General features: G+C 61.4%; 2 protein-coding genes across 4 annotated transcripts; one reads left to right on the top strand and one right to left on the bottom strand.

The window, feature by feature from the left end:
- Positions 1 to 181: 181 nt before the first annotated feature.
- MCAM (melanoma cell adhesion molecule) lies at positions 182 to 16,943 on the bottom strand. Of its 3 annotated transcripts, none has more exons than XM_051638439.1 (15): positions 16,830 to 16,943; positions 7,079 to 7,206; positions 6,777 to 6,987; positions 6,558 to 6,628; positions 6,363 to 6,450; positions 5,564 to 5,743; positions 5,357 to 5,484; positions 5,039 to 5,201; positions 4,827 to 4,948; positions 4,410 to 4,548; positions 4,180 to 4,301; positions 3,957 to 4,092; positions 3,140 to 3,281; positions 2,561 to 2,678; positions 182 to 1,604 (listed from the first exon to the last, which is right to left on the bottom strand). In XM_051638439.1, the coding sequence occupies exons 2-15, from the start codon at positions 7,178 to 7,180 to the stop codon at positions 1,575 to 1,577; spliced, it is 1,752 nt and encodes a 583-aa protein (XP_051494399.1). In that variant the 5' UTR covers positions 7,181 to 7,206; positions 16,830 to 16,943; the 3' UTR covers positions 182 to 1,574. The 3 variants fall into 3 exon arrangements, with proteins under 3 accessions (XP_051494399.1, XP_051494397.1, XP_051494400.1); XM_051638437.1 differs by lacking the exon at positions 16,830 to 16,943 and adding an exon at positions 11,400 to 11,532; XM_051638440.1 differs by lacking the exons at positions 2,561 to 2,678; positions 16,830 to 16,943 and adding an exon at positions 11,400 to 11,533.
- A 4,047-nt stretch (positions 16,944 to 20,990) lies between these two features.
- RNF26 (ring finger protein 26) lies at positions 20,991 to 24,475 on the top strand. Its single transcript, XM_051638441.1, has one exon. The coding sequence runs from the start codon at positions 21,164 to 21,166 to the stop codon at positions 22,574 to 22,576; it is 1,413 nt and encodes a 470-aa protein (XP_051494401.1). The 5' UTR covers positions 20,991 to 21,163; the 3' UTR covers positions 22,577 to 24,475.
- Positions 24,476 to 27,774: the final 3,299 nt, after the last annotated feature.

Below are 27,774 nucleotides of genomic sequence, written 5' to 3'. Positions count from 1 at the left end.
TTTATTTAATACATGTTTACCATCGTATTTATTGCAAATTATCATATTTATTTAATACACATTTATTAATACTGGCAGTTATTAGTGTCCTAATTAGCTGTCAGTGCTATTAGTATGGAGCAGGGGATTTTCCATCCAGGGGGAGAGCTGCTCCTGGCAGGAACACACTCAAGAGCCCAGCTTTGAACTTGGTACTTTATTTTCATATATATATATATAAAAAAAAAACCAAACAAACCCAAACAAACCTTGCAAGGATCAGACCAAAAAAAAAAAAAAACACCAAACAAAAAAAAAACCCCAAACTGATGGAAATTTACACACAATCCAACAAAAATATATATATATATAAACCAAAGCTTCTGCTTGGACGACACTTGTAGCTCAGGAGTTGTAGCTCGTGGCTGGTCAGGGCGCTGCCCGGCTCCCCGCTCCTGGCGGAGGGGCTGGGGTGCAGGGGGGGGACACTTCTCCTCTCACCCAGGGTTGGTTTCAACCACACCCCCCCCTTGTTGAGGGGCTGCTGGGGAGGGGCACAGCAGAGCACTGGGAGCTTGGAGATGGGGGGGTCTGATCTCTGGAGGAGGGGGCAGAGCCGTGGCTGCAGGCGGAGCGCTGGGGACGGGCTGTGACAGCAGCAAGGTCAAGGCAGGCTGCTCACCCACCTTCCCTTCTCCACCACTCTGGGGACAGAGGTGCCACACCAAAGCACAGAAATCAACCAGGTTTTTACCGGGGGCTGGGAACTGAACTGTTCAGCACTTTAAAACAAAACAAAACAACACAACAAAACGAACAACAACCCTGAGACATCAACAACTGGCCCTGGCCTAATATTCCTTAGTTTTAAATGTAGGGGGTGGGGGGCTCTAGGACCTCTCGTTGGCAGCAGCTGTGCAGTCCCCCTAAAATCAACCCAATTCCCTGGGGAAAGGGAAGCCCTCCCCTCATGCCAGCAAGGCTACAAACCCGAGATCCCCTCCCTCTCCTTGCTCTGCCCCATCTTCCCCTCCCGTGGGATCACAGCTCTGCCAGGACTAAACCAACAGGACAAGAAGAGCTGGAAAGGAAAAGCAAAGCACTAACAACCACCTCCCCAGCAGGCACACCCGGCTCCAACACATCACTTCCAGCCCTCGCTCATCTAACCTGCACACCACTACATCTACCGTGCCTGGGACATCCCAACAGGAAAACTTCACCAGCTTTTCTGAGCTGGTTTTGGGGTCAAAAACACATCAAAACCTTCCCGCGCACGTACAAGACAGACTTCCTGAAGAAAGAAGAACAAAAAAAAAAGCCTCCAATCCTTCCACCAGGGAGCTTAACGGGATCTTTCTCTCTTAATATTGCTGTTGGCTTCTCTGGAGTAGTAAGGTCTGGCTTTGCTGCTGCTAAGTTGACAACCTGCAAGCCCACCACGGTTGAGGTATCAGAGAGGGGAGGCAGGGGTGTCCCCTGCACGCCGGGGCTCAGCGCCGCGAGGCAGTCCTGGTCTGGAGCAGGGGATGGGACAAGGCAATCCAAGAGCAGGAAAAGTTTTGAAGGAAGAAAGCACTTAGTAGATTCCCTCTCTAGTTTCTCAGATCGATGTATTTCTCGCTCTTCGGTCGGACAAAATGGAAAGAGAAAGGGGGTGGGGGGGGGGGGGAAAGAGCAATTAGGGGTGAATAAAACCAGGTCCTCTGCTGCAGGTGACAGGCAGCAACATGATGTGGCCCAGGCTACCCCGTGGGGACTAACTGCAGCAGGGTGAGGGGTGAGCATGAGGCACGCAGGCAGCAGGACCAGGGGCGATTGTCTCTCAGGTGCCACATCCTATGGCTCTGCAGGAAGCACAGGTGTCATGCCCTGCCTCAGCACCGTGATGGTCCAGCATGGACAGGAAGAACGGGCGGGTTGGATGGGGCTCTGAGCAACCTGGGCTGGTGGGAGGTGTCCCTGCCCATGCAGGGGGTTGGACTGGATGGTCTTTAAGATCCCTTCCAACCCAAACCATTCTGTGATTCTGTAATAGCTGCGTCAGCCCCTCTGTGGCTCTCAAGCCCTGGGGAGAGGAAAGCACACAGCCCAGGAGACTCCTCTCATCCTGCACCAAGAGCTTTGGCTCAGAGATGCCACAGCAAAGCCCACTCCTCCAGCCTCTGCTCTGACTCCTGCCTGAAGATGTTTATGTAGTTCCCTCTCCCAGAGCCCCCTGGGAGCCCGGCTCCTGCTCCAGGGAGCAGAGGAGGAGACAGTACCAAGCAGGGCAGGGACTGTCCCCTCTGGAGCTGCCTGGGGCTGGCACAGAGCAGAGCTGCTCGTGCTCAGGGAAAGGCTTCTCCTACCTCCTTGGAGTGGAGAGAGAAGGTTTGGTTCTCCTCCCTCCCACGGCCCCATCTCACCCTCCCACAGCCCCTCCTGAGCGCTGATGATGGATGATGGAGGCCTGTGCAGCATGGGGAGTGCTGGGAGAGGAGCTCGCAGAGAGGAGAGGAGCATGAATTACCTCAGCTCCAGGCCCAGCCCCGGGAGCAGCCCTGGCCCTGGGGAAGGGCAGTGCACGACGCTGTCCTACCTGGTCAGCGGCAGATCTCTTCTCGCCGTTGGCACCCTGCAGGAGCCCAGCCTCTTCGGAAAGCTTATCTGACTTAACTTCAACTACAATCTTGTCTTTACGTGCCTCTGGCTTTGTGCTAAGGGAGGGAGGTGACAATTTTGAGACATGGTTGAGATACCAAAGAGGGCAGGTGGCCGGGCTGAGCGAGGCCAAGCCCTGGGGGCTCCATCTCAGGGGATGCTCTGGAGTGGGGCCAGGGCAGAGAAAGGTCAGGGGTGAGAAGAGGCTCCAGATCTGGGGAAAGCTTTGGGCTGCGTGGCCCCCTCCATGGGGAGGGGAACCCTTTGGCTGCTCTACCACTCTGCTGTCCTCCTCGTCACCTCCCTGTGTGGATGGGGCGAGCACAGTGCAGACCCCCAGGCTGTGGGAAGCTGGAAGCACTGCCGAGCCCCCCGCGTGGTGCCCCCCGAGGCTGCACTGCTGCCCTCCCTCCACCTCGGGCAGGGAGCAGAGTGTGCAGTGAGATGGGAAGCATGAGTGATGGCAAAGCCCCTCTGGCCCCAAAGGCTCCCTTGGCAGGGCAGGGGTGGTGCTTACATGTCCTGTTTCCCAGAACGGCCACAGGGGATCTTGCCTTTCTTGTGCAGGAAGTAGATGACAGAGCCCAGCAGAGCCACCACCAGGATGCAGATGATGATGGCCACGATGATCACCCCTTTGCTCTCTGGTGTCTTTTGATCTAAACAGCACAGGGAAGGAAGAAGTTAATTCCTGCCCCACCCTGATCCACTCCAGCTTCTGCATCGCTGCACCCCCCCGGAGGGCAAGGAGAAGACCCTTTCCCCCAAGAAAGCACCCAAGGGGACTCCAGTTGGTGCCTCTCCAGCTCCCTGTAGGATGCAGGTGTCAGTACAAAAATGCTCCGTTAGGGCAGTTTTTGTATGAACACACTTTGCATTCTGCTCCCAGCTGCCATAGCAGGATGGCTTACAGGGCTCCTGCAAGACATCAGCCCATCCCTTTGCCTCCTTGCCCAGCAGGCCTGGGAAGCTGCACTTGGTGGTGGCCTTTTCTGGGCTACAGGCTGGGGACAAAAGTAGGCAGCTTTCCCACCAGAGCCTCTGTTTCCCTCCCAGCTTGGCAGGGAGAAAGCAGCAGGGAGAGGTGCAGTGCAAGAGCCAGCAGTCAGGGCTCCCTTCCCAGTGTGACTCCCACTGGGGACAGGCTCCTGCAGAGCCTGAGGGATGCACACACCCTTCGTGGTGCAGAAACAGACCCTTCCTGACGGACCCCACTGGTAGAGCAAGAAGGGAGGGAAAGAGACAGAGCTCAGCCACGGCACACAGGGCACCTGAACAAGGGGGACTGATCCCTCTCGGGGCTCCTGGGGCAGAGGGCAGTGCCCGAGACTCACCCAGCAGCTGGATGCGCTCCTCAATGAAGCCCAGGGTGTTGGAGACCTTGCACGTGGCTCCTGCCTGCAGCAGGTCGCGGCTCACACGCACGGTCAGGTTGCTGGTGACGTGCTGGTTTTCAACGGACTCGTGAGCCTGTGGACGGGGGGGAAGCAGCGAAGGAGTCAGTGCCCAAAGCAAGGTGCAGCCCCCCAGAGACCACAGCCTGGACCCAGCTCTCACCATCCCCTTGACATTCCACTGGACAGAGGGCCAGGGGACACCGATGGCCTTGCAGGTCAGGTTCACCACCTCGTCCTGCCGCACGTACAGGGGGGAGCTGATGGCCACGATCCGTGGCTTCCCTGCAGGATGAGGGGGGCACATCAGGCACCAGTGGCTCCCAGGGCTGGTGCTGGGCAGACAGGGCTCACCCCAGCAGGCTGGCAGGGTTCCTACACCCTGGTTCTTACCGTGCACGGCCACGGCCACCTGCTGGGTCTGCTCCAGCCCCTGCACGCTCGGTGCGGTCACTTTGCAGCTGAAGTTGCCGGAGGTTTCGAAGGTGAGGTTCTTCAGTACTAGCTCGTTCCCTTCTCCAACATTCACATTCTGTTGGGAAGGGATGTCCCAGCAATAAGCCCCCAAGCACCCAGCTCTCCAGGCTCTGTGGCAGACCCAAAGCCCCCCCCCCCTCCCACACACAACAAGGGACTGTGCAAGCGCAGGACCTTCCTGCAGGTGAAGAGGTACAGATGGACAACCCAGGTCCATGCAAGGGGGAATCCCACCCCTGGTGGTCTCTCTCAGGAGAGAAGGAGCAAGCTCCTGGCTCTGCAAAGCCCAGGCCCTCCAAGCCTGTGTGTGGCAACACCCAGATGCCTGTTTACCTTCTCATTCTCCCACTGGTAGGCCAGGGCCACGGGGCTGTGGGCACTGCAGCTCAGCCTCACACTTCCCCCTTCCTGAATGGGTGAGGATGGATCCATCTCCACACGGACCCCTTCAATGTCTAGGAGAGGAATGGAAACCAGGGCAGGATGAGCAGGAGGGGACAGGGTACCCACCATGAGGTGTGCAGGGTCCCAGCCCCTTCTCTTACAGTTCACAACGAGCTCCACATCCCTCTCCATCTGTGTCATATCATCCAAGTCCAGGGTCTGGCACTTGTACAAGCCGCTGCTGTTCTTAGTCACATGGTGCAAGTTCAACACCCCGGTGTTGGCTTCTGACAGAGAGGACAGGTCCTGCCAGTTGTCCTCCAGCTGCAGGCAGTGTGGGGAGAAAGCAGAGCCCTTAGCCCCACACAGTCACCCCCCACCCCAGCCACTGCACCCCACTCCCCAGGACCCTCCGTACAGCCAGGACACGAGACGCCTGCCAAGGGAGAGGAGCCCAGGTCCCCCCTGCGGGGACTCACCTCTCTTTTGTAGAAACTGAAGACAGGTGCTGGGTTCCCATCAGCCTCACAGACCAGCTGCACATCATCCCCTTCCTTCACCAGCGCCGGGGACGGTTTCACGTGCAGATTCATGTGCTCTGCGGGGTCTGGGGGAGAAGGGAACAGGGTGGGTGGGCGCAGGGCCTCACCGGGCAGCAGACCCAGCCCTCCCGGCCCCTGACTCACAGAAAACGGTGATGTTGACCCGCCGGGACTCCAGGGTCCTCCTCTGTCCCTGCAGCCAGTAGTGCAGGGTGCAGTGGTACCGGGAGCTGCGGTCCTCCCGGGTGACGTGGGCAAAGAGAGTGCTGCTCACCGTGTACAGCCCGCTCGACTCCCGCGTCCGCGTGGCCATCACCTTCACCACTGCAGGGGACACACCTGCTGTTCCCAGGCCACGGGGAGGCAAGGAGGGGCTCCCTTCCCCTGGATGGCCACGGGCTGCCAGTCCCCCCCCGTTAGAATCATAGAATCATCCTGGTTGGAATGGACCTTGAAGATCATCAAGTCCAACTGTAACCTAAACCCCCCCGGCCATAACCTGATTTACCCCTTCAGTGCTTAAATCACATCCCTAAGCTCCACATCTACGTTTCTCTTAAACACTTCCAGGGATGGTGACTCCACCAGCTCCCCGGGCAACCTGTTCCACTGTTACTCTTAAAGAAATTCTTTCTAGTATCCAGCCTAAACCTCCCCTGGTGCAGCTTCAGGCAATTTCCTCTCGTCCTGTCATTATTCACTTGGGAGAAGAGCCCAACTCCCACCTCCCTACAACCTCTTTTCAGGCAGTTGTAGAGAGCAATGAGGTCTCCCCTTGACCTCCTCTTCTTCAAACTAAACAATCCCAGTTCCCTCAGCCTTTCCTCATAGGACTTATTCTCCAGATAAGGTCCTGGATAGTACAAGTGCCTCGACCCCTCTCCCAAGCAGGGAGGTGCAATCCCCCACCCCAATCCTCATGCCCAGTCCCCATCCAACTCACTCTTATCCTCTGGCTGCAGCTGCTCCCCATTCTTGTGCCAGGTGATATTGGGGGGTGGAAAGCTGTTCCTGCTCACACACTGGGCAATCTGCGGTGGCAGAGAGAGCCCTGAGCATGGGGTGCCCCCGTGGGGAGAGGGGAGTGGGGATCCCAGCATGGCTGGAAGCCTCCTCCAGGTGGGGGCCTATTTTTCACCTCTGGGATGCTGCTGCTCTGCACAGAGATGCCTGCTGAGCTGGCCACAATCTCAGGAACCTCGGGGACCTCTGGAAAGAGAAGCCACTTCACATGTATTAGGAGGGACGGGATGAGATGGGATGTGGAGGGATGGGATGTGGAGGGATGGGATGGGACCCCCCTCCAGCCCCACAGAGCAGCTGCATGGCCAGGCTGCTCTCCATCCTCCTCACTCACTGTAGACATGGAGCTCGGTGTGGTTCTCGGCCGTGCCGTGGCTGTCTGTCACCACGTGGCATATGAAGGTCTTGGCATCCTGCATTGTCACCCTGCTGATGGAGAGGGCCCTGTCCTCCCCCAGCGACAGCCGCCCCGCGTAGTCCGCGCTCTCCTCCAGGATCCGGCCGCCCATCACCTGGCACACCTCCACCCGGCTGTTGCGGTTGATCTGCAAAGCCCAAGCCAGGCTGATGAGCCCACAAGCCTGGGGCTGGCTGCCCCCTCCAGCCCCCCTCCCCCCCTCGCAGGTCAGCACTCACATAGAACCAGTCGATGCGGCTGTAGGAACCATTTCCAGGGACGTGGAAGTCGCACTCGAGCCTGGCTGTGCCCCCGTTCTCCACTTCGACCACTGCTGGCATGGAGACCTCCAGCTGGCTGGCTGCAGCTGTGGGGCAGACCCAGAGAGGGAGCTGAGCCCAGGCCTGTCCCCATCTCCATCCCCTGAAGGGCCACCACCCCCCCAGACCCCATGTCCCAACCCCAGCCAGGAGTGCACAACCCCGCTCCTGCCACCATGTTCCCCAGACCAGCACCCACCACCCCTGACTGTCCCCAAGGGCCAGGCACGGAGGTGTCAGGAGGTTGGCAGAGGCAGGACAAGGGGCTGGGTGCTGGAGCCTGAGGCTGGCAGCAAAAGGCTGCACCTTCCCATGGCCTGGGACTGGAGCCCTGACGTCAGCCTGCACGGCCCCCGCAGTGCCCCGGGCACAGGGGCATGAATGGGGAGCTGTGTTCCTCTGCAGCACCATGGGGCACACAGGGCAGGAGCTCAGGAGGGTTGCACCATCCAGCTGCTTGCTGCTCACTTTCCCCCTCCACAGCAAGAGGGAGGCAACATGCCCCTGACCACCACGGGGCTGTGGCACAGACAGGACTCCCCAGATCCCTCCCCAAGCTCCAGCGCTGTCAGGAACCCCAGAACCCAGCAGCTGGAGCACCCACCCCTGCAGCAGACCCAAAGCCAGCCCCTCGCTGCTCCCTGTCCACCAAACCAACCCAGGGCTGCCCACCCACAGCACGGGTGGCACCAGGAACCTGCACACCCAGTGAGCGGAGCCTGCCCACCCCAGCACCCCACCTTCCCTCCCAGCCTGCAGCAGTAATGGAACTGCTGGCCACGTTCCAGAGCAGTATGGGAAGGCTATTGATCCAGGACAGGGAACAGAGCATCTTCCAGAGGGGTTGAGGGCAGAGCAGCCCCAGCTGGGCACAGCAGAGACCAGGGCTGCATCACAGCAAGGCTGCGAGTGCCACTGCCACCAACCAGGTGTCAAAAGAATATATAAATGGAGGGGGCTGCACGCCCTGGGCTGGCAGGCAGCCCTGCAGGGGACAGCAGCCTGTCCCCCAGCAACAGGGCCAACTGTCTGGCCCAGGTACGGGAGCAGGGAGGAGGGGTTGGAGGAAGCCAGCTGTGTCAACAGCTCCCTTGATAGCGCCGCTGGTAACAGCCACTGCAGCCTCCCCTGCGAGGCAGCTTCAAAGGGTAATATGCTGTGCCCACAAAACGCTCTTGGGGCTGTGCCACCGCGTACCTACTCCAGACAAAAACACAGCCAGGAGCCCTGCTGCCACAACAAAGGCCCCCGCTTGCAGGACTAGCCACCTGAGGACACCCCAACAGCCAGCTTTTTGGCCCTCGCCCATCCCGTCGGAACAGGGCAGCTGGCACTAAGCAAAGAGGGAGAGGGAAAGCACTGCACGGGAAAGGAGGAGCTAGAAAAACAGGTGAAGGTGCCAAAGATAAGCATGGAGTCAGGATACTGGACAGAGAGCACAGAGTAAAAGATAACTGTGCCCCAGAGGCACCTGCCCACCTGCACAGCCACGACTTGGCTGCCTGGTGCTGCCAGACACCCCCGGATTAGGGGGAACCTGGGGCTGGGGTGTGCTCCAGCTGCCCCCTGCACTCACCCTGGCTGCAGGGTCACCCCTGGGGGAGAGAGAGCTGCTGGCCTGTCCTGCTGACCCGCTGGGCATGAGAGCCCTCATGCAGGCAGAGGAGCAGCCGACACCATGAGCTCAGAGCTGGAGAATGGCTGGCATCTGGGACTGGCATGAGGCACACGTCCCTCCCACCCATCCACTGCCCTTGAGGAGGTGGACATGGACACTGTAACCCCCCATTCTGCCTGGAACAAGGGCTCATGGCTCCCCATCTCTCCAGGCTGGATCCTAGCCCTCTCCTGGGCTGGAAGGAGCAGGCAGCAGGGACAAAAGCCCCCCACAACACTGGGGACACAAGGCTTCCTCCAGCATCCCCAAGACCTCACAGCCTGCTGTGCGTGGGCAGGCTGGAGGGGCACTGGGCACAGCAGGCTCTGGGGACACGGCAATGCTTCCCCTGTGCCCAGTGTGGGATTTGGGAAGCTGGGCAGGGCTGGAGACCCACCAGGCAGGCGTGGAGCAGCCCAGCAGCAGAGCTGAGCTCCAGCCTGCACCGTGCAAGCCCGAGAGCCTGGCACGGCTCCATCGGGAGACCTGGAGATGTGGAGAGGACGCCGTCTGCAGCAAGCAAGCCGGGAAGGGAGGAGAGCCCCCGTGCCTTTCCATCTGGCTGGCGGACAGCCGGCCGGCAGCCAGAGCTCCAGAAGAACAAAGATTTGCTTTTTAGAGCCGGGGAAGGGGGTGGGGAGTCGCACAGGCCCCCCCCCTCCTCCCCTCTCCGCCAGCCTCCTGCGGAGCCGAGGTGTGCGGGGAGCCGGGCAGGAGGAGCACGATGCCTCGTCGGTGCAAGAGCCCCCGGCACGGAGCCCCCGGCACGGAGCAGAGAGAGGAGGGGCACCGCAGGGGTCTGGAGCCGTACGCGGGATGCTGGAGGTTTCCAAGGGTTTCTTTTCCCCTCTTGGGGAAACCAGTTGCGGCCAGATCCTGCCTGCTCCCAGTACAAACACTCTGCTTTGGCAAGGCCACCCTTCCAGCAGAGCTCCCCGACCCAGGGAACCCCCCAGCTCTCATGGAGCGGGATCACCTGAACCCCTTCTTCCTCATCGAGAGGAGAAACAGGGAGCAGAGCCCCAGCCCCACAGCAACCAGCATCACCACCAGCGCCCAGCAGCCTCCGCCCCAGCCCAGCCCTCGCCGTGCTGGGGATGGGGAGGAAGCCCAGGCTCTGCTGCAGGAGGAACCAGCTCCGTGCACCCCCAAACCAACCCCACCAGCTCGTCAGGACCCAGCCATGTGCGCCAGGAGAAGCTCACAACCCCCAACCCTGCAAGCCAGCTGACAACACCCACGAAGACCTCTCCAGCGGCTGGAGATTGCCGTGCAGGAGGTGGCACTGGGCAGCTCCAGTGTGGGCTCAGCCCCTCACCCCAGCAGCACAGTGAGCCCCCCAGCCTGCTTGGGAATGACTTGGCTGTGGCCCCTCACGCTTCTGGGAAGCATCAACGCTCCCACCGCGGCTGGGCTTGCAAACACACTGACGCCGCCAGCCAATAAAGTCCTCGCTCGGCACATGTGCTGTGAGGAAGGGGATCCCAGCACGGGCCGGGGGTGGAAGCCTTTGGCTCCGCTTTATTTCATCACTTTTATTATTGGCGCCTTGGCCAGAGCAGGCTTCCCCAGCGCCTGGGGCCACCTCTGCAGCGTGGCTGGGCAGGGACAAGGAGCAGCCAGCACACCGGGACCACTCCCTGGCCCGCAGAGAAGGCAGGGAACGCTGCTGGGAGCAGGGAAGGGCAGGAAACACAGCCTCCCTCCCGAGGGTGAAAATGGACTGGAAAGAGGATAAAAAAAGAAGGCGTGAAAAAAAGCCAAGAGAAACACAGGGCTCAGGGAAAAAACTCCTTAGAAGGAAAGGGGTGGATGCTTCCTAATAATTCAACTAACTCACCCAGCTGTACAATGAACACACGTGCGGGCACCCTGCCCCTCAACACCCTTGCCTCTGCCCCACGGAGCATGGCCCCAGGAGCCTGCCCTGCCCCAGCCACCTTCCCCGGCCACCGGGCCAGCCTTCCCGGGGACGCAGAGGGCACCCCTCACCTTTCGGGGGGCTACCAAGGGGCGCCGAGAACAGAACGCGGCGCTCCCGACTCTCCACACCCAACCCCAGCCCCTCGGAGCCCTGGAACGTGCAGGGGAGGACACAGGCTCGAGGGGGCAGCTCCCACCCCGCCTCCCCCGGCACCACAATTTTAACATTCCTGGCCCTAAGCCAGCCAGCGCCCCAAGGGCGTCAGCTCTGCTGGCTGCCTGGGCTGGCTCCGGACCAACCTTTGCGGGCAAGACCCCTCCGGCTGCCTCCCCTCGAAACCCCCCCTTCGAAGCTCGCAGCCCGGCGGTGGGAAGGGAAGCCCGGCAGAGCCCAGCTCCGCACGGGGAGCAGCCCCCGCGCACCCTCCGAGGGGCAGTGCGGGAGGGAGTGCGGGGCCGCAGCCCTGCTTTGAGCCAGGACAGAACCAATTTTCCTCTTAGGAACACGGGACAAAAGTGCATCCCTGCCCGGGAGCGGCGAAGCCCCCGCGTCCCGCCCCGCAGGTGCGCTGACCCGGCCGTCCCCGTTCCCCAGATCCCGTCCCCTCCTTCCCCAGATCCAGTCCCCCTTCCACAGCCCCTGTCGCGACATCCACTCACCGCAGCAGATCAGGAGGCAGCAGCCCCAGCCCAGGGCGAGCCCGGCCGCCCGCAGCCCCCCAGCCATGCCCACCACCGGCCGCGACTGAGCGGGGCCGCGGGCTGACGTCAGGCAGAGGAGGAGGAGGAGGAGGAGGAGGAGGAAGGCGAGGTCCCTGCCCACCGCCCGAGGCCCCCTACCACCCCCCAGCGGCAGCCGCCCCAGCCCCGCAGCGCCCGGACCCCCCGCAGCCCCTCCAGACGGGTCGGTAACTCCGAGCCCCCCGCACACGCTCCCCCCAGCACCCCCGGCTGTTGTTTTCCAGCTCTGCCGGAGGGGCTCGTTTCCAGCTTGGCTCGCAGACCTGCAGCCTGCCAGCCCTGCCTGCCCGGGCTCGCACAGGCTGATCCCATCAGACTGATGGGCGCTGGGGGTGGGAAAACACTTTTGCGAAGCCGGCGGAGGGGTCGGGTTGGTTTGCACAGGGCTTTGGGGAATGCTGGAAAAGGGCGGGGGGGACACACCATCCCCCCAGGAGTCCCACTTAACAGGCATCAGTGAATACAGCTCCTCTGCTCAGCCCCAGCTTCTGAACCTGCACAAGGGGACTCAGAGAGAGAGGGACTCAAAAACAGGGGGAGCAAACCCCTCCTCACCCCTGCCTGGGCTGTAAGGGACACCTGAGGGCAGTGGGCTCCTTGGGCAGCTCCTTGGGGACACGAAGGTGGTACCAGCCCAGGCAGGTCACCAGGGTCTGCACCCCAGGCTCTGCTGTACCCCACAGAGCCCCCCCAGCCCCACGGGGAGACTCTGCAAAGGCCGGTCCCTGTCCTCCAGACAGGACCCCCCCGCTCGGGGGGGCACAGGGAGCTGTGACCAGAGCCCCCGCGCAGCTGTTGAATGGGGAGGGGGGGGCTGTGGAAAAGCCGTTGGTTGCGGTGGCTGGGGGCTGGCCCGGGGCCGGCCCGGGGGCGGGGGGTGGCTGTCAGGGCTGCACAAGGCTGCTATTATCCAGGGGTAATCACCCAGCCCAAACAGAGCAGCAGAGAGAGGCTCTGCAACACGCCTGAGGGAGCAAAACAAACTCCCCAGGTGCTACGAGTTACCCACAGGGAACCATGCAGGACACCTGGGTCCGGTGCCCCTGGCCTGTCACAGCCTGGTTCTGTGCCTCGGTTTCCCCTTGGGTCAATCAGGGCTGTGTGGGGGAACAAAGCACTGGGGTTTTCTTCTTCTTCAAAGCCCTCTTCTGCCTCCCCACACTCTTGCTCCACATTCACACGAGACTCCCAAAAGCTCCCTGGCCTGTGCTCACCCCACCTGAGGACAGGCCCAGGGCTGCCCCAGTGTCTCTGGGGAGCAGTGACAACCTTCTCCTCCAGCTCTCAGTCCAGGGGCTCTGAACTTTAAGCATGTCCTCCTCTCTCCCGTTTGCTCTTCCAGCAGCACGAGCTGCACTCTGACCCTCCTGGCAACGCAGACTCCACCTCTCTGACCACCTTGAGCCACCCTGGGGCTGGGCTGCAGGTTCCCCTGGGCCACAGCATCTCTCCTGGGCACCCCCAAGGCACCAGCAGAACCTCCAGCACCAGCAAACCCTGTGCTGGCCCCCAGCCCCACTCCCCCACTGGTGCCAGGCAGCAGCCCTTCCCCGTGCCCTCCTCCTGCCTTGGTTTCATGCCTGACCAGCTCCCTCCCCTCAAAAGAATTCCAGCCAAAGAGACTTGATGATTCATCGGAAATGATTAAATTTTTCCCCCACGAGATTAGTTACTTAAAATGGCAATGCCGGGCAGTGATAAGGCTCATACAGACCTTGCAGAGGGGAGGCCTCCTCCCAGGCAGCCTGTTCCCTGGGGAGGAGGGAACAAGTGCAAGGGAACTGTGCCATCATGCACAGGCTGCTCCCGAGCTGCTCTCTGGCCCCACTGTGGGGATGCTGCACAGGGGCAGGAGTTCCCTGTCTGCAATGGGAACAGCCACCCCCCAAGCTGGTGCCCAGACCTTGGGGATCCCCTGACAACACGCTCACATTTTCCTCTCCCTCCAAAAGGGCAGGTTGCTGCACCTGAGGAGCCTCAAGCTCTGCTCCCCTCGGAGGAGGGAAAGGGATCTTGCCTTTTGCACAAAACACTGGGATTTAAGCCCTGCCAATGCCACCCTGAGAGGGAACAGGACCCAAGGGGGGTCCTGCTTTCCTGCGGGAAACAGGCTACCCAGTCAAACACACAAACAAGCAGGAGAACCTAGATGACACACTTGCTGGTGCATTTTGTTCTGGTGCCAACGCCATCTATTCTGTGGTAAAAATAAAGCAAAATGTTGCTAATAAAACCTCTGCAGAAAATTCCCCAGCAGCTGGAACGGGCCGTGCTGCTCCCTGGAGAAAACAGGCTGGCCAAACCCTGTGAGAGGGAGCGTGCCCCCCTGAAACAGCCTCCCACTGTTACTGCAATGGCTGTGCCTCTAGATGGTTGGGCTTCTGCTTTCCAGAGCATTTAACTTTGAAGCAATCTTATTATTTGTATGTATTTTTTTCCCCCCTTACCAAACTAAATGGCTCTGGGGGAGATGGGCAGGGTTGGAAAGCAAGGCCCCTCTGCCCTCACAACTGGCATGAAATCCTCCTGCTGGGAAGGGTGGGCTGGGGGAGAGGGTCTCTGCCTGGGGAGCACAGCAGGCTGGCCACCTTCATCTTCCCTTCCTGCTGCCTGAGCTCATGCCTTCCTATTTTTATTGTTGTTATTTATTTATTTTATTTTTTTGCTAGCTTAATGGATTTGGCTTCGGCCCCCGCTGCCTGCTCTGCAAACAAACAGTGTGGATTAGGCTCCCGTGTCGCTGTCCCATGCACACAGCCAGGGTGGGAAGGTCAGGGCGCTGGTCCCTGCCCCAGCACAGGCACCGGGAGCAGCTCCCGCGGTCCAGCAGCAGAGGGAAGCTGCGGTTCCCGCTGTTCTCCTCCTCCTCCAACATTCCTGCCACCCCCTGGAAGCGCTGTGCCCAGGCAGGCGGCTCTGCCCCCTGGAGCAGTGGGATTTACCCACCCTTGGCAGAGCTGCCGGCACAGCCGCTCCTCTCTGCTGGAAACCTGGGAACTGCCCGGGGCTGGGCAGATTACCCCTGCGTTATCTGAGCATCACAAGTCGCAGGCACAATCTGGAAGCGGGTAATTGCATTTGCCTTTCTTCTCTGGCTCCCGCTGAGCCTGGCTCCCCGCAGCCAGAGGGGAATGATGCCCAGCGTGCAGTGCCAGGTGTGGGACCTGGGGATGGGCACAGCCTGCATCCTAGCACCCACCTCAGCCCCTTCCACCTTCCCCTGCCCTCCCAGGGAGGCTGGATCCTGGCAATGCTATCGGAGACACCCAGGCCATGCAGGCAGCGCTCTGCTCTCGCTGTGTGTGCCCTGACACGCTGCTCAGCACGTCCCAGGTGGGGACGAGGGGGCCTCACACCTTCCTCATCCCCTGACCATGTTGATGGGGCCCAGAGCAGCCCGGATGGCTCAGGAGGGGTCTTTGGGGTGCTCTGCGTGCCAGCTGCCTCCCAGCAAGCCCCCTGCCAGTGCTGCTGAGCCATGAGCTGCTGGCGGGTACAGCTTCCTGTGTAGCTCCAGGGGGATGGAAGGGAGAGGGATGGAAGGCAGGGGGATGGAAGGGAGAGGGATGGAAGGGAGAGGGATGGAAGGAAGGGGGATGGAAGGGAGAGGGATGGGAGAGGAATGGAAGGGAGAGGGATAGAAGGGAGAGGGAATGGAAGGAGGGGGGATGGAAGATGGGGATGGAAGGGAGAGGGATGGAAGGGAGAGGGAATGGAAGGCAGGCTAGATGGAATCAGGCTGCAGGACAGAAGCTGCTGCCACATCCGCCCGGGCCTGCACCTCCTCACACAACACTGGCAGGGCCAAGAGGGGCCCCGTTCCCCAGGGAAGGGATGGATGGGATGCAGGCCAGCACCCTGCTTTCCCACACAGCCCAGGATCTGCCTGCCTCTTCCCCAGCACCGGGGCATGGCAGTGCCATGAGGATGACCACTTCTGGGGCACCTCCCCACTGGCCCTGGTGCTGCATTTTGGGGTGCTTTTAGGGCTCGCACACTGCAGTGCAGCCTGGGATAACAGGGACCTGCCTGGGCTGGCTGACCTCTGGCTCCCAGTTCCCTGTGTGAAGGAACACGAGGAACAGGGCATTAGATGTGCCTTGGGATACCTCCACTCCTCCTCTGTGCACCTCTTGGAACCCTCTTCCTTAGCTCAGGAAAACGCCTTCTTCCACAACCCCCCCCTCCTTCCTCGGCTGGGCTCCCAGCGGCTTCTTTGTGTCTCCCCTCTCCTTCCTCTCCTCTTCTGCAGAGCCTTTATGTGGGGATTATTAACCATGGCTACGGAGCCTTTGTTTAGGAGGGGCCGGGAGTGGGAGCTGGGCGAGGGGCTGGGCGGGCGGAGGAAGGAAGGACGGACGTGAGCGGAAGGGGGGAAGGAAGATGACATCTAGAACTCTTTGCTGGAGGAGGACAAGCTCCTGGAGCAGCTGAAGGGAGATGGCCAGGGGCTCGGCGGATGCAGAGGACTGGCAAAGCCCCAAAGAGGGGCCAAGCTGGCCCATGGTCACCCCACCCCAGCCACAGCCTCCGTCGGACTCCTCAGGGATGGTGCCACCTGTCAGAGGATGGAGCCAGGAGCCCCAGCTCCCCCGTGAGGGACATGGGCTTGGCCACGCTCCACCAGGAGCAGCAACAGGGGTGGCAAGGAAGGCTGTGGAGCCCTGCAGACCCTGCCCTCACACCCTGCCCCACGGCCTGACCCTCGCTGTGTGTGCGGGACGGATGGACAAGGACAGCTGGGACACAGAGCACTCCTGGAGAAACCTTAGCCAGCCAAGGGACACCACCGAGGTGCAGGGGGAAGGAGCCCTCTGCCCAGGGCTGGCCTGTCACTTGACATCCCGGGGGGTGCAGGCTCCCCAGGGCTTGCAGCAGGTGCAGCCCTGGGACACGGTGCAAACAGCCACGTCCTGGTCTGTGCCCCAGGCTGCCCTCCCAGCCCTGCTGCAAGGGGGAGGCTTTGGGGCTGGGGAACGGATGGGGCAGGAGCTGGGAGCCCGGGGACAGCTATTTATAAACCGGCCTTTTCCTTCAGGAAGACTTCGGAGCTGGTCTCTCTCCTCCTCCTCCCCCCCCCCCCAACTCCAACCCCAGCACCGGCCGGAAAAAAAGCCCCATTGTCTCGGCTCCAGATGGGCCTGGGCCGGGCACTCCCCCTCACAATGGGGTGGATTATGCACCAGGGTCCCGGCAGCGGGATTCCCGGGAGGAGCAGCTGCTGCCGGTGCCCGTGTGGCAATCCCTGTGGCACGGGCAGCGAGAGAGAGGCGGGCAGGGGTCAGCCCTGCTAACACCACGGCTCTCACCACGGCTCCCCGGAGGAACCGGGAGGAGGAACATCCCTACCCTGTGCTCCGTGTCACCCGGGGTTGGGAAAGCAACCTGGAGACCCAGCATCACTGTCCTGCGGCGCCAGGTCTTCATCCCTGCTTTGTCTTCAGGATGGCTCGTTAGGAACAACTGCAAGCAAACATTCAAGCAAGAGAGATTAGCCCCAGGCAGGTGGCCAGGCCAGCCTCAGCTTTGGGGGAGCCCCTCTCACACCCCTAGGCTGGGGGGGATCCCTCTGAGGGGCTGTGGGGAAGGCAGGGCACGGGCTCCCAGGCAAGGGCTGCCCGGGAGAAGGTAGCTAGCAGGGCACAGTCCTCATGCCACCTCCTCTCTCCACTGTCCCTGCTCAGCCCCACAGCCCTGGGGACACGCCGGAGCTCCAGGGCCCAGGGGAGCTGTGGGGCTGGCTGGGCCGAGCAGGGATTTCTCCTCGCAGGACTTTCCCATGGAAGAGGAATTGCTTTTCCCAGGGCCATCTGGCCAGGCTCCAGGAGGAGAAAGATATCCCAGCTCCCTTTGTGGGGAGCCACACAGACCTCAAGAGATAGGACAGGCAGCCCTCGTGCTCCCTCTCTTCCACACGTCTGCTGGGCAAACAAAGGCAGGGAAGGTGGCTGCTCCCCAGGACACTGGGGGGAGACAGGGACATTCCTTGGGGATTTCTGAGGGCTTTCCATGGCAGCCTCGGCCGTGCAGCAGGCAGGGTGGGTGCCAGCTCTTGCCCCCCGTGGGCAGGGATGTGTGTGCCAGGGATCCCATCACGTGCACCTCCAAGGTGAGGGGAAGGCCAGAGGAAGAGGGAGCCACGCCATCCTGGAGCTGAGCCCGAGTGGGGACAAGGGACTTTCCTGGAGCGGATGCAGCGGAATGACCTATTGTTCCAGCCTGGCCTGAGGGGCTGGTGGCACCCACAGCCTGCTGAGGCATCTGCCCAGCCCTTGGCCAGGGCATCTTGAGGGGAACTGAGGTAAGGCTGCTGGGCAGTGTCCTGAGGACCATGCTGGATGGCTTTTCCCAAGCACTGGGGCTGCTGCACAGCCAGGGATCCACTGGTGTGGGCACCCTGGGGATGGTCCCAGCTGGCCATGAGTGTGCTGGGAGCACTGGTGTGATGGCAGCAGGACCCACATCCCCAGAAACACCCTTCCTGCCTCCGGGCAGCAGCAGGGCAGGATGTGTCTGGGTAGCAAAAATGCCAAAGGGAAGTGTGGGAAGATGCTGGGGCTGGGGAAGCTGCGTGTCCCCCCGTGGAGACAGGCTTGGAGGGAGCTGCCGTGGTCCCCAGCACCGGCTCCGTGGCTGCAAGCTGCGCTGCCAACCCTTTGTTTGCCTCATTTTTCCCATTCCTCTGCCACCCGCAGCCTCCTCCCAGTCAGCCTGCTGGAACCTGCCCGGGATCCGACTGGAAGCAGCTCCAGCACGGCCCCCGGCTCCACAAAGTCTGCACCTCAGAGCACAGGTCCTGATGACTCCCCGAGCACGCCTCGCTCCAGAGAAGCTCCTCAAGCACCACAGACACTGCTGTTTCCCTGAAATGCTTCTGCCTGCGGTGAGCTCAGCACCGGGAAAGCAGCTGGGAAGCATGATGCAGCAGCCGGCCAGGCTGGCTGCCAGCACTGGGTCTGTGGTGGTCCCAGTTAACCCCAGTGCAGCCCGGTTTACAGCAGAGCCCCCTCTATCCCATGCCCAGTGAGAGGCTGATGAGGGAAGGGGGGGGGTCCACCCCATCCTGCTGTCAGCAGCTGCCACAGGCACAGCTGGGAGCCTTGTGGCATTGTGCCTGGACCTCCATCAAGTGCAGGGACAGCTGGGGGGGACCTCGCAAGGAGGGGTCCTGGCCATGGCCCAGCTGCTTGGCACCCTGGCAAGGTCCCTTCCTTCCCCCCCCCTCAGGGTCCCGGGCTGGTGTTTCCCTTCCTTGCACCCTCCACTGGGGGCTTGTTCTGCTCCAGCCAAATGGGTGTCCCAGCCTGAACCCACCCCCTGGGTGCTCTATCTGCAGAGCCAGACACCCCACAGCAGGGGAGGGCAGGCACAGGCTCCCCTCAGCCCCCCCGAGCACGGAGCAGCCCTGCCATGACCTCCAAACCCCCCCCAGCCCCTCTCTCTGGCCCACCCGAGCAGGGACCCTGGCAGGCTGTGAGAGCAGAGCAAGAGAGGCAGGTGCACAGCCAGAGGCTGGGAATTATTTGGGCACACCCAGCCCTTGACTAGGCTCTTTTTTTTTTTTTCCTTCCCCTTGTCCTGTTTGGTAAAGCGATGAGAAATCCAAACATGACCATAAATGCTGAAAGCATCCTGGCTCCATCACGTGGGCAGGCACAGCACGGGGGGGATCCAGGCACACACTCACCACGGGGGGATCCCCTGGCCAGCACTGGCCAGGCAGGGAGGGGACAGGGCTAGCAGGGGGCCAGCCAGCAGGACAGACCCCAGGTTGGGGACAGACACACACACAGAGGGATATATCATCCCAGGAGCCCAGCCATGGCACCGAGCAGCATCAGCCCATGCAGGGTGTGCCAGGACAGGGTCCTGCCCCAGCTCGGGGTTTCCACAGGGGGAACAAGTGCTGCAGGAAGGGGATCCCATTGTCCTGCTCCCTCGGGGCTCCTCCCTTGATCCCCAGGGGTGCAGTGCCTTCCTCTGGGGCTCCATGCTGGCCGGTGCCTCCTGAGGCTGCAGAGATCTTTTCCCGTGGGTCACCCGCTCTGCTTGCTCTCCCCTTCCTTAAAAAGCCTTGGGCTTTGGGGCTGAATTTCCCTCAGCTTATCCTCACCCTCCGGGCTGGGCCACGTCCTGGAGCACAGCAGGGTGAAGGCCAGAGATGTTGGCAGCCCCATGCCCTGCCCAGGAGGGGCGACAGGAGCACTTCTGGGGCTGTAACCTTGAGCGAGAGCCACGACCATGGGTTTATTCTGGGATGTCCTGCAGGAAACTGCTTGGAAAGGGGGGGTGGGGGAAGACAACAGCGCTGCCTTGGGCTGACCAAACGCTCCCAAGCCCAGGGGACCCTGCTGGCACACGCGCAGAGGCCGAGCACGTTCATCACACGTGTGATCCTCTGGGTGCTGCCTGTCCCATGTGCTGCTGCCAGCAGGGCTAGGAAGGGGTGTCCTCACGACCTCCACGTCCTGCTGTACCCCCGGGTCCCCTCAGGGACCCCCTCAAGTCCCCCCAATTCCCCCAGGTCCCCCTCAGGTACCCCTGGGTCCCCCTCCAGGACCCCTGGATCCCCCTCAGGTCCCCCCGATTCCCCCAGGTCCCCCCAGGACCCCCTCAGGTCCCCCCAATTCCCCCAGGTCCCCCTCAGGGACCCCCTCAGGTATTTCTGGGTCCCCCCTGGGTCCCCCTCAGGCCCCCCCCGATGCCCCCAGGACCCCCTCAGGTACCCCTGGATCCCCCTCAGGTCCCCCCGATTCCCCCAGGTCCCCCTCAGGGACCCCCTCAGGTATTTCTGGGTCCCCCCTGGGTCCCCCTCAGGCCCCCCCCGATGCCCCCAGGACCCCCTCAGGTACCCCTGGATCCCCCTCAGGTACCCCCGATTCCCCCAGGTCCCCCTCAGGGACCCCCTCAGGTATTTCTGGGTCCCCCCTGGGTCCCCCCAGGACCCCCTCAGGCTCCCCCCGATGCCCCCAGGACCCCCTCAGGTACCCCTGGATCCCCCCCCAGGACCTCCGTATCCCCCTCAGGCCCCCCCGATTCCCCCAGGTCCCCCCAGGACCCCCTCAGGGACCCCCTCAGGTATTTCTGGGTCCCCCCTGGGTCCCCCCAGGACCCCCTCAGGCCCCCAGGACCCCCTCAGGTACCCCTGGATCCTCCCCCAGGACCTCCGTATCCCCCTCAGGCCCCCCCCGATTCCCCCAGGTCCCCCCAGGTCCCCCCAGGGACCCCCTCAGGTCCCCCAGGTCCCCCCAGGACCCCCCCCAGGTATTTCTGGCTCCCCCCCAGCTCCCCCCGTTCCAGTGGCCGCCGCTCCCCATTTAAATACCCGCTAGTGGGCGTGGCCCAACCCGGCTCAACAACCAATCAGAGACGCCTCACTCCGCATAAACCACGCCCCCTCCAAGACCCACCCCCTCCTCCTCCTCCTCCCTCCCCGCATCCTCCGAACCGTCCAATGAGCGGCGGGCAGGGGCGGGGCCCTGGCAGCCGATTGGCCCGCGCCCTCCCGCGGCAGCCGCAGCCAAGATGGCGGCGCCCAGCGGCGGGGGGCTGGGCTGACGGCGCCGTTGCGGGCCCGACGGGGCGGCCCGGGACCCGAACCCCCCCCGGGGACCCGAACCCCCCCGGGGACCCGAACCCCCCGGGGACCCGACACCCCCCCCGGGACCCGACACCCCCCGGCCATGGACCTGCTGTTCGTGCTGCTCCGCGGGCTGCGTCTGGCGCTGGACCTGCTGGTGCTGCTGCTGGACGTCAACTTCTTGCTGGTGTCCTCGCTGGTCTCGGCGCTGCTCTGGCTGCTGGCCGCCGCTTGCAGCCTCCCCGCCGCCGCCGCCGCCGGGCTGCTGGCCTGCTGGGACGGGCTGCTGCTGTGGGCGGGCTCCCTGGGCAGGGCGGCTCAGTGCCTGGCGAGCAGCGGGCTGGGGGGGCTGCTGCGGGGCTGCTGCGGGGGTCTGGAGGGGCTGAAGGCGGCCGGACACCTGCTGTCGCACCTGGGGCTGCGGGGCCGGGAGCTGCTGCAGCGCGGGCTGGGGGGGCTGCTGGGCTGGGGGCAGGGGGTGGCTCGGCAGCTCTGCGAGGGTTTGGCCATCGGCACCAGCCTGCTGGCTTACCTGGTGAACAGCCTGGTGAACATCTGCCTGCTGGGCGCGCAGAACCTCTTCACGCTGCTGGCGGCTCTCTGGGACTCGCTGGCGGGGCCGTTCCTGCGGGTGAGCGACCTGCTGGCCGCTCTCCTGGCTCACGTCTCCAGCGGGGCCATCGCCCTCTCCATCCTGCTCTGGTCGCCTTGCCAGCTGGCCTTCAAGCTCCTGGCCGCGGCGGCCGAGCTCTTCGTCAGCGTCTTCTTTGTCAACATCTACGGCCTGGCCTTGCTCCTCCTCATCCTGGCGGTGGGTGCTTTTCTCTGCAACCCCGGGCTGCTCCGGACGCTGACGGGCTACGTGCTGGGCTACCTCAACACCCTGCCTTCCTACCACCGCCTGCAGCGGGACGTCTGGAGGCTCTACCAGCTGGCAGCCCTGACTTTGGGAATGGCCATGACCTCCCAGGCCTGGCGCAGGCTGGTGGACTGGAGCCTGCAGGCGACCAACTGGAGCCGAGGAGGCAGAACCATCAACCGGGAGAGCAACCAGCGAGGGGCAGCTGTGCCCACCCTCAGACCAGTGGCTCCTGGCAGGCTGGGGGTGGCTGGGCTGGGGCAGCTGCCAGCCCAGCGGGAGGAGGAGCAGCCCGACGCAGCGCAGGTCCCGCAGGCCAGACCCGCTCTGAGTCGAAGTTCTGAGCGTCTCCAGCCCCCCAGGGAGGAACCAGGCTCCTCCTGGGGAAAAGCTGCCAGGAGGCAGCAGCTGAACGCGGCCGCGGGGGATGGGGAGGGCAGCCCGGAGAACGACCCCTGGATGCTGCTGAAAGAACAAGAGGAGCGGAAGAAGTGCGTCATCTGCCAAGACCAAACCAAGACAGTCCTGCTCCTGCCCTGCAGGCACCTGTGCCTGTGCCAGGAGTGCACAGAGGTCCTCCTGCAACAGGCCATTTACCAGCGCAACTGCCCGCTCTGCCGCCAGGTGATCCTCCAGACCCTCAATGTCTACTTGTGAAACACGCAGGAAGAGGGGGTGGCTGGGGTCGTTGCCCCACAAGGGCACCCCTGGCTCTGCCTCTCCCCAGGAAGCAGGACTCCCCAGGAAGCAGAACTTCCCCAGGGCTGCCTCAAGCAGCTTTCAGAGAACTAAGGGCGATGCTGAGTGGGCAAAAGGCTGGGGGGGGGGGTGTCTGCTGGCCACCTTTGCTAGGTTGTAGCTGTTGCTAATAAGCACAATAACTGATCTCTGCATCAGGCTGAGAGAGTTACTCTTTTTATTATGATTATTGTTATTCTTCTTCTTGACAACCTGTTTTGTTGCAGGACCTGTCAGCTGGAGCCTGCAGAGTGCAGCAGGAAGGAGCTCTGGCCCCTCCTGGCCAAAGCTGATGGCACAGTTACAGGCTGTGCCCTCCTGGGAATCTCAGGGGCTGGTGCAAGGCAAGGGAGGGTTGTTTTTTTCCCCCCCACCATCTGATCAGAAAACTACCTGGCAGACTGTGTTCTGCAGGCTGTGTTCAGAGCTCTGCCTCCTCCTGCCACCACCTGAGCTGGGGAGATGCCTGGGAAGGGGGGAGTGAGCACACTTGGGGAGATTTTTTAGGCTTTGCCCCCAGAGGGCTGAGCCTGGCTCTCAGCTGGGGAAGAGCAGGGTTTCTGGGGTACTTCAGCACCCCAGCCACCACGCTGTGGGGTTTGGAGCTTCCTGCTGCCCTTGCCAGGACAATGAGGAGCCGTGAGGAACGTGGGCTCCCTGACTGCAGAGCTCAGTGTTGCTTCTGCTTCCACACATCACCTATGCAAGTCTAGCAAGCACACATCAGGTTACTGGCATGGGGAGGGGCAGTGGTGGTGCCTGGGGAACCCGAGGGGTGGTTGGCCAGCCTGTGCCCACACCCCTGACAACAGCAGCAGCAGACATCTGAGCTGGTGCTGGAGAATCCTCTATGGATATGACACATTTTCTTCAGGCTCAGAGTGCCCTGGAACTAACTGGGTGGTTCACAGGAGTGTTTGCTGCTTCCTGGGCTGGCTGGAGGGAGTAACTCTTCAGGAGAGGGGACCCCAGAGCTCCTGGGAGCCATCAAGACATTCCAGCTCCAGGCACAAGTTCTGCATATCTGTGCTGCTGATCTGCAGTGGTGTGCATGGAGCAGTCCCAGGACCATGGCTGTCTTTGACTTGGGCAGGGTTACACTGCTGTTGTCTTACTCTTTGTAGAAATGTAGCTAGTTTTATTTAAAAGTGTCCCCTGGAGTCTTAATGAGTATCCAGTCCTGGTTGGAGGGGGGGAGAGGGGCTGAGATGGCTCATCCCAGCTTGATCAACCAGCACCATTCCAAGAAACTGCTGGGCTGCAAGAGGACCTTGCACTAAAAAGCTTTTCCTTTTCCAGCTGCTTGCCTGAGCTCAACCACTCACCACAGCCAGCTTTGGCTGGAGCCAGACTGGGAAAAGTCTTGTCTCCTGGACTGCAGGCCAAGAGCCTGAAGGCAGCTGGCAGGTCTTCCTTCTCTGTTCTCCTTCTTCAGAAAGGATTGAAGCCAAAACAGAGGCAGCAGAGAGGCCAGGCCATGCTGGGAGACACTTCTGCCCTGTAGAGCTGAGCTGTGGCAAGATGCAATCTGGCTGGAGGGTGGCTTTGCTCTGGGAGGCACTGCGGGTTGGTTGGGACCAGCTCATGGATCTTGGGGTGCAATGTTTCCTACGTGAAGTACAGGGGGGCAAGGGACACCTCCCCAGGACTGCAGTTTCTCCCCTCAACCCCTTTTTCTATTCTAGCAGCCACGCTTGTTGTTTTAGAGCCTGTTTTGTTTGCTGCCTGTTTATACAACAAAGAGAAAGCTTTGCCTTAAGTTTAACTTTTTGCACTATGGACTAGATCCTGAGCAGAATAAAATCTCCTTTACCAAAAGCTGCCTCATTCCTGGGAAGGGATTCCTTTGGGTGAGGTGGGATGTCCTCTCTGAGCTCCAGAAGAAGGCCATCACTCCCCACTGAGGGTCAGAACTGGAGGGCTGGCACCACCAGCAAGCTCAGGGGTACTTGTCTGGAGGTGTTTGAACCCCAAAGATTAATCTAGAGCCCCAGAGGAGGTGATTGTGGGTGTGCCCGTGCAAAGGGGCAGAGAATGCAGCTTGCCAGGCACCCGTGCCAGTGTCTGGGGGTGTGTTTGGTGCTGCAGCCTCTCCTGGGCCCAGGAGCAGGCTGAGTGGCTGGGGTGGTTCTCCCTGGCAAGGGCCCAGGGCTGGTGGGCATCTTCACTCCTCCTTCTTGGAGCTGTTGAGTGCTCAGATCCTCCAGAGCAGGAGCTCCCCAGGACCTGGGCAGCCCAGAGCAGAGGGGCTAAAGTTTCCTGGGCTGGTAGGAACATCCACAGGAATGTGTAATCCCTGCTTCTATGTGTCCTTGGTACCTCAATGTCCTGCTGCTAGGGATGGAGGGTGTTGGCAAGCCTGAGTGTCCTGGGGATGGAGGCAGCACCCAAAGCACTGGGAGCTGTGGAGCCCCAGGCAGCAGTGGGCTCAGCCTTGCCTCACAGGAAGGCTTTGGAAGGCTCAGCAGCACTGGGCTGCTGGTGAGCAGATGCATTTGCTGCACAAGTTACTGCCTGGCCACGATCTGAGCTCTTGGCAGGGTTGCTGTGTGCTTTTAAGCACCCTCTGCTTCTCCAGCATCCTTGTAAATTGCTTGGAAAAACGTTTCAGGACCCTGATGGGCAGAGACCCCAGGAGTTCTGGCTCACCCTGCCCTGAACTCACCTGCCTTGGCAGAGCCAGGCCAGCAAAACTAGCTAATTTTAACCAGGATCCTCTCACACCCTGGCTGAAAACCACAGTGGGGAGAGAGGGGCTGTGAGGAGGCCAGAAAGGGACAGACATCTGCTGCAGGAATGCTGCTCTGCCAAGGCCCAGGAAGGAGGGACACATGGGCAGGGTCCTCCTCCCAGCCCTCCACCAGCCCCGGGGGGGGGATGGAGAGGGTGTTCAGCTGCCTCAGGCCACTGCAGCCAAGGAAGGACAGGATGTGAAGGACACAGCTTTCCCCTGGGGAGCCATCCTGCACGCACTTGGCTCACTCCCTGGCCAAGCAGCAAACAATTACAGGAGGAAGATGCAACCAGCTCCCAGCTGACACAGGCAGGCATAGGGTCCCTGGGACTGATGTTGGTGCAGGGCTGCACTGCCTGGGGAGGGTGTCCAGCAACAGCAGGGCTCACAGACCCATCCAGGGCATGACATCTGGAGGCCTTGCAGGGGGTATTCCCCGCTGCAGAGCTTGCCTGGAAGCCTCATGTGTGAGCTGAGTGGGCTGGTCTCAGCCCATCACAATGCCAAGACCCTCTTCCCTTTCCCCAGGGAGGGAGGAGCGTGATGCTGTGAGGCTGACTCCAATTTAGGAGCACTGGCAAGGTGGGAGCTGACAGCTTGCTGAAAACCCCCGGGCCATGGGGAAAATCCCCGGGATGCTTTTGTCAGCCCAGCTGCAACACCCCAGCCCCAGGGACAACAACCATCGTCTGGCTGAGAGCAGGGGGCTGGCAGGACAGATGGGCAGCAGCATGAGCAGCTCATGATAGCAGGCCAGCAGGGAGGGAGCAGGTGACGATCAGCAGCCCAGCCACGGGGGGGCTTTGGGCTGCTCCTGGCACCAGCTTGGCTCCCTCATTAGCAGCTCGGCCCGGGGAATCACACCGGCTCCTGGAACACGGCAGCAATTCCAGTGCTGAGGCTCTGGGGACACGACGTGGCTGAGAAAGGTTCCCTGGCAGGGAGCTGGAGATCAGCCAGCCCGGCCCCCTTGCTGTTGGGGTCTGACTGAACCCGTGGATGGAGACTCCACTGCCTCTCTGAGCAGCCTGGGCCAGGGTGTGATCACCCTCCCAGCAGCAGATGGACAGCCCTTTGCTGTCCCAGCCTGAGTGAGGACTGTCCCCTCCCCTGCCATTCCCAGTTTAAAGCTCTCCTTACCAGGTCAGCTGGCAGAGGTCACCTGAAGATGACTGGAGCTTCCTGCATCCCTTCAGCAATGAGGGTGCTGGAATCTATACACATAACCACAAGCTTTTTGGGTGGAGCAGGAGACATCCTTGTGCTGCCAGGAGTCACCAGGACAACCTTCACCAGCAGGCACTTCCACTTTCAACTGCCATCCTTGAAGGTTTAGGCTCTGGTAGCTGCAGGGTCTCAGAGGTGATCCAGCTGATCTCTTCCATGCCCTCTCTGATGCCACACAGCCTGCTGAACTCCTCCAGCAGCTCCTCCCCTTGGAAGATGTGAAAAGCCCCACATCCCTTGCAGGATGCCAGCCAGATGCACCAGTCCCAGCCCCAGCAGGAGGCCCCAAGCACTTTCTGCAGCTCAGGGCTAGCCAGGCTGTGTCCTCCAGCATTGCAGGAAGGGTTGCTCCAATGGCTGCTGGGCACAGTGACCTCAGTGTGCCAAGAACATGTATTCTGCTCTGGGAAGAGGTGCTGGCACTTTTTTTTTTTTTTTTTTTTTAAATAAAAACAAAGCCACAGAAACCAAACCACCAGCCCACCTTTCTGCACAAACTGCTGCCCCTGCCAGCTGCTCCACAGCACCTGTGCTCTGAGCCTGGCCCTTATATGGGCTCCCCCCTCACACTCCTAAGGGATACTGGCCCCTCCCTGACCTGGGCTCAGCTGGAGCAGGGGCTTCAAACCCTCTTTTATCAGGGGCAGCTGGTAGAGCTTGTTAGAAGAAGCTGAAGCTTACTAGAAACTTGCCAGAAATCAAGGTCTCCTGTGGGTCTCCTTCCCTTATCTTTTGCTTATCCTCATCCTCTCCTGGCAGCAGCAGGCACACTGGTGTTCCTCTGTGGGCTTCTAGCAGAACCTCACAGTGATCCCAGACAAAATGTCCAGAAGACCAAGAGCACCTCCAAGAAAGCAGAGCCCAGGAACTGCTGTGCCAAGTGCTGTGGCTTTGGCTGCCTTTTGCTGTGCTCCCCTGCACCATGACAGGGACCAGAGGATGCTCCCAGCCCCCACATACCTTTCCTGGCCTTGTCTCAAGAAAAGACATTTTATTCCTCCCAGAATAGACAGCACCATCCATCGATCTGCTCTGCAGGGTTGTTTGTCCCTGGGTGGCTCTGCTTACAGAAAAAAAAAAAGACCCATCTCAACCCAAACAGAAGCTCCTGCTGTAACCCAATCCCGAGGCTCATGCTGGGGAGAGGAGCCTGCAA

Source organism: Apus apus, chromosome 22 (genome assembly GCF_020740795.1).
Source record: "Apus apus isolate bApuApu2 chromosome 22, bApuApu2.pri.cur, whole genome shotgun sequence".
NCBI lineage: Eukaryota > Metazoa > Chordata > Aves > Apodiformes > Apodidae > Apus > Apus apus.
This window is presented reverse-complemented; position numbering and strand designations above follow the sequence as displayed.

What these genes read in the sequence shown, in the direction of transcription:
- MCAM (XM_051638437.1), bottom strand. Translation starts at nt 11,466, where the DNA reads ATGGCTGGGGGGCTGCGGGCGGCCGGGCTCGCCCTGGGCTGGGGCTGC. An exon ending in CACCGAGCTCCATGTCTACA is followed by an intron (nt 6,629 to 6,776) that starts GTGAGTGAGGAG and finishes TTCTCTTTCCAG; the next exon opens with AGGTCCCCGAGGTTCCTGAG. An exon ending in GGTGGCCGTGGCCGTGCACG is followed by an intron (nt 4,302 to 4,409) that starts GTAAGAACCAGG and finishes CTCATCCTGCAG; the next exon opens with GGAAGCCACGGATCGTGGCC.
- RNF26 (XM_051638441.1), top strand. Translation starts at nt 21,164, where the DNA reads ATGGACCTGCTGTTCGTGCTGCTCCGCGGGCTGCGTCTGGCGCTGGAC.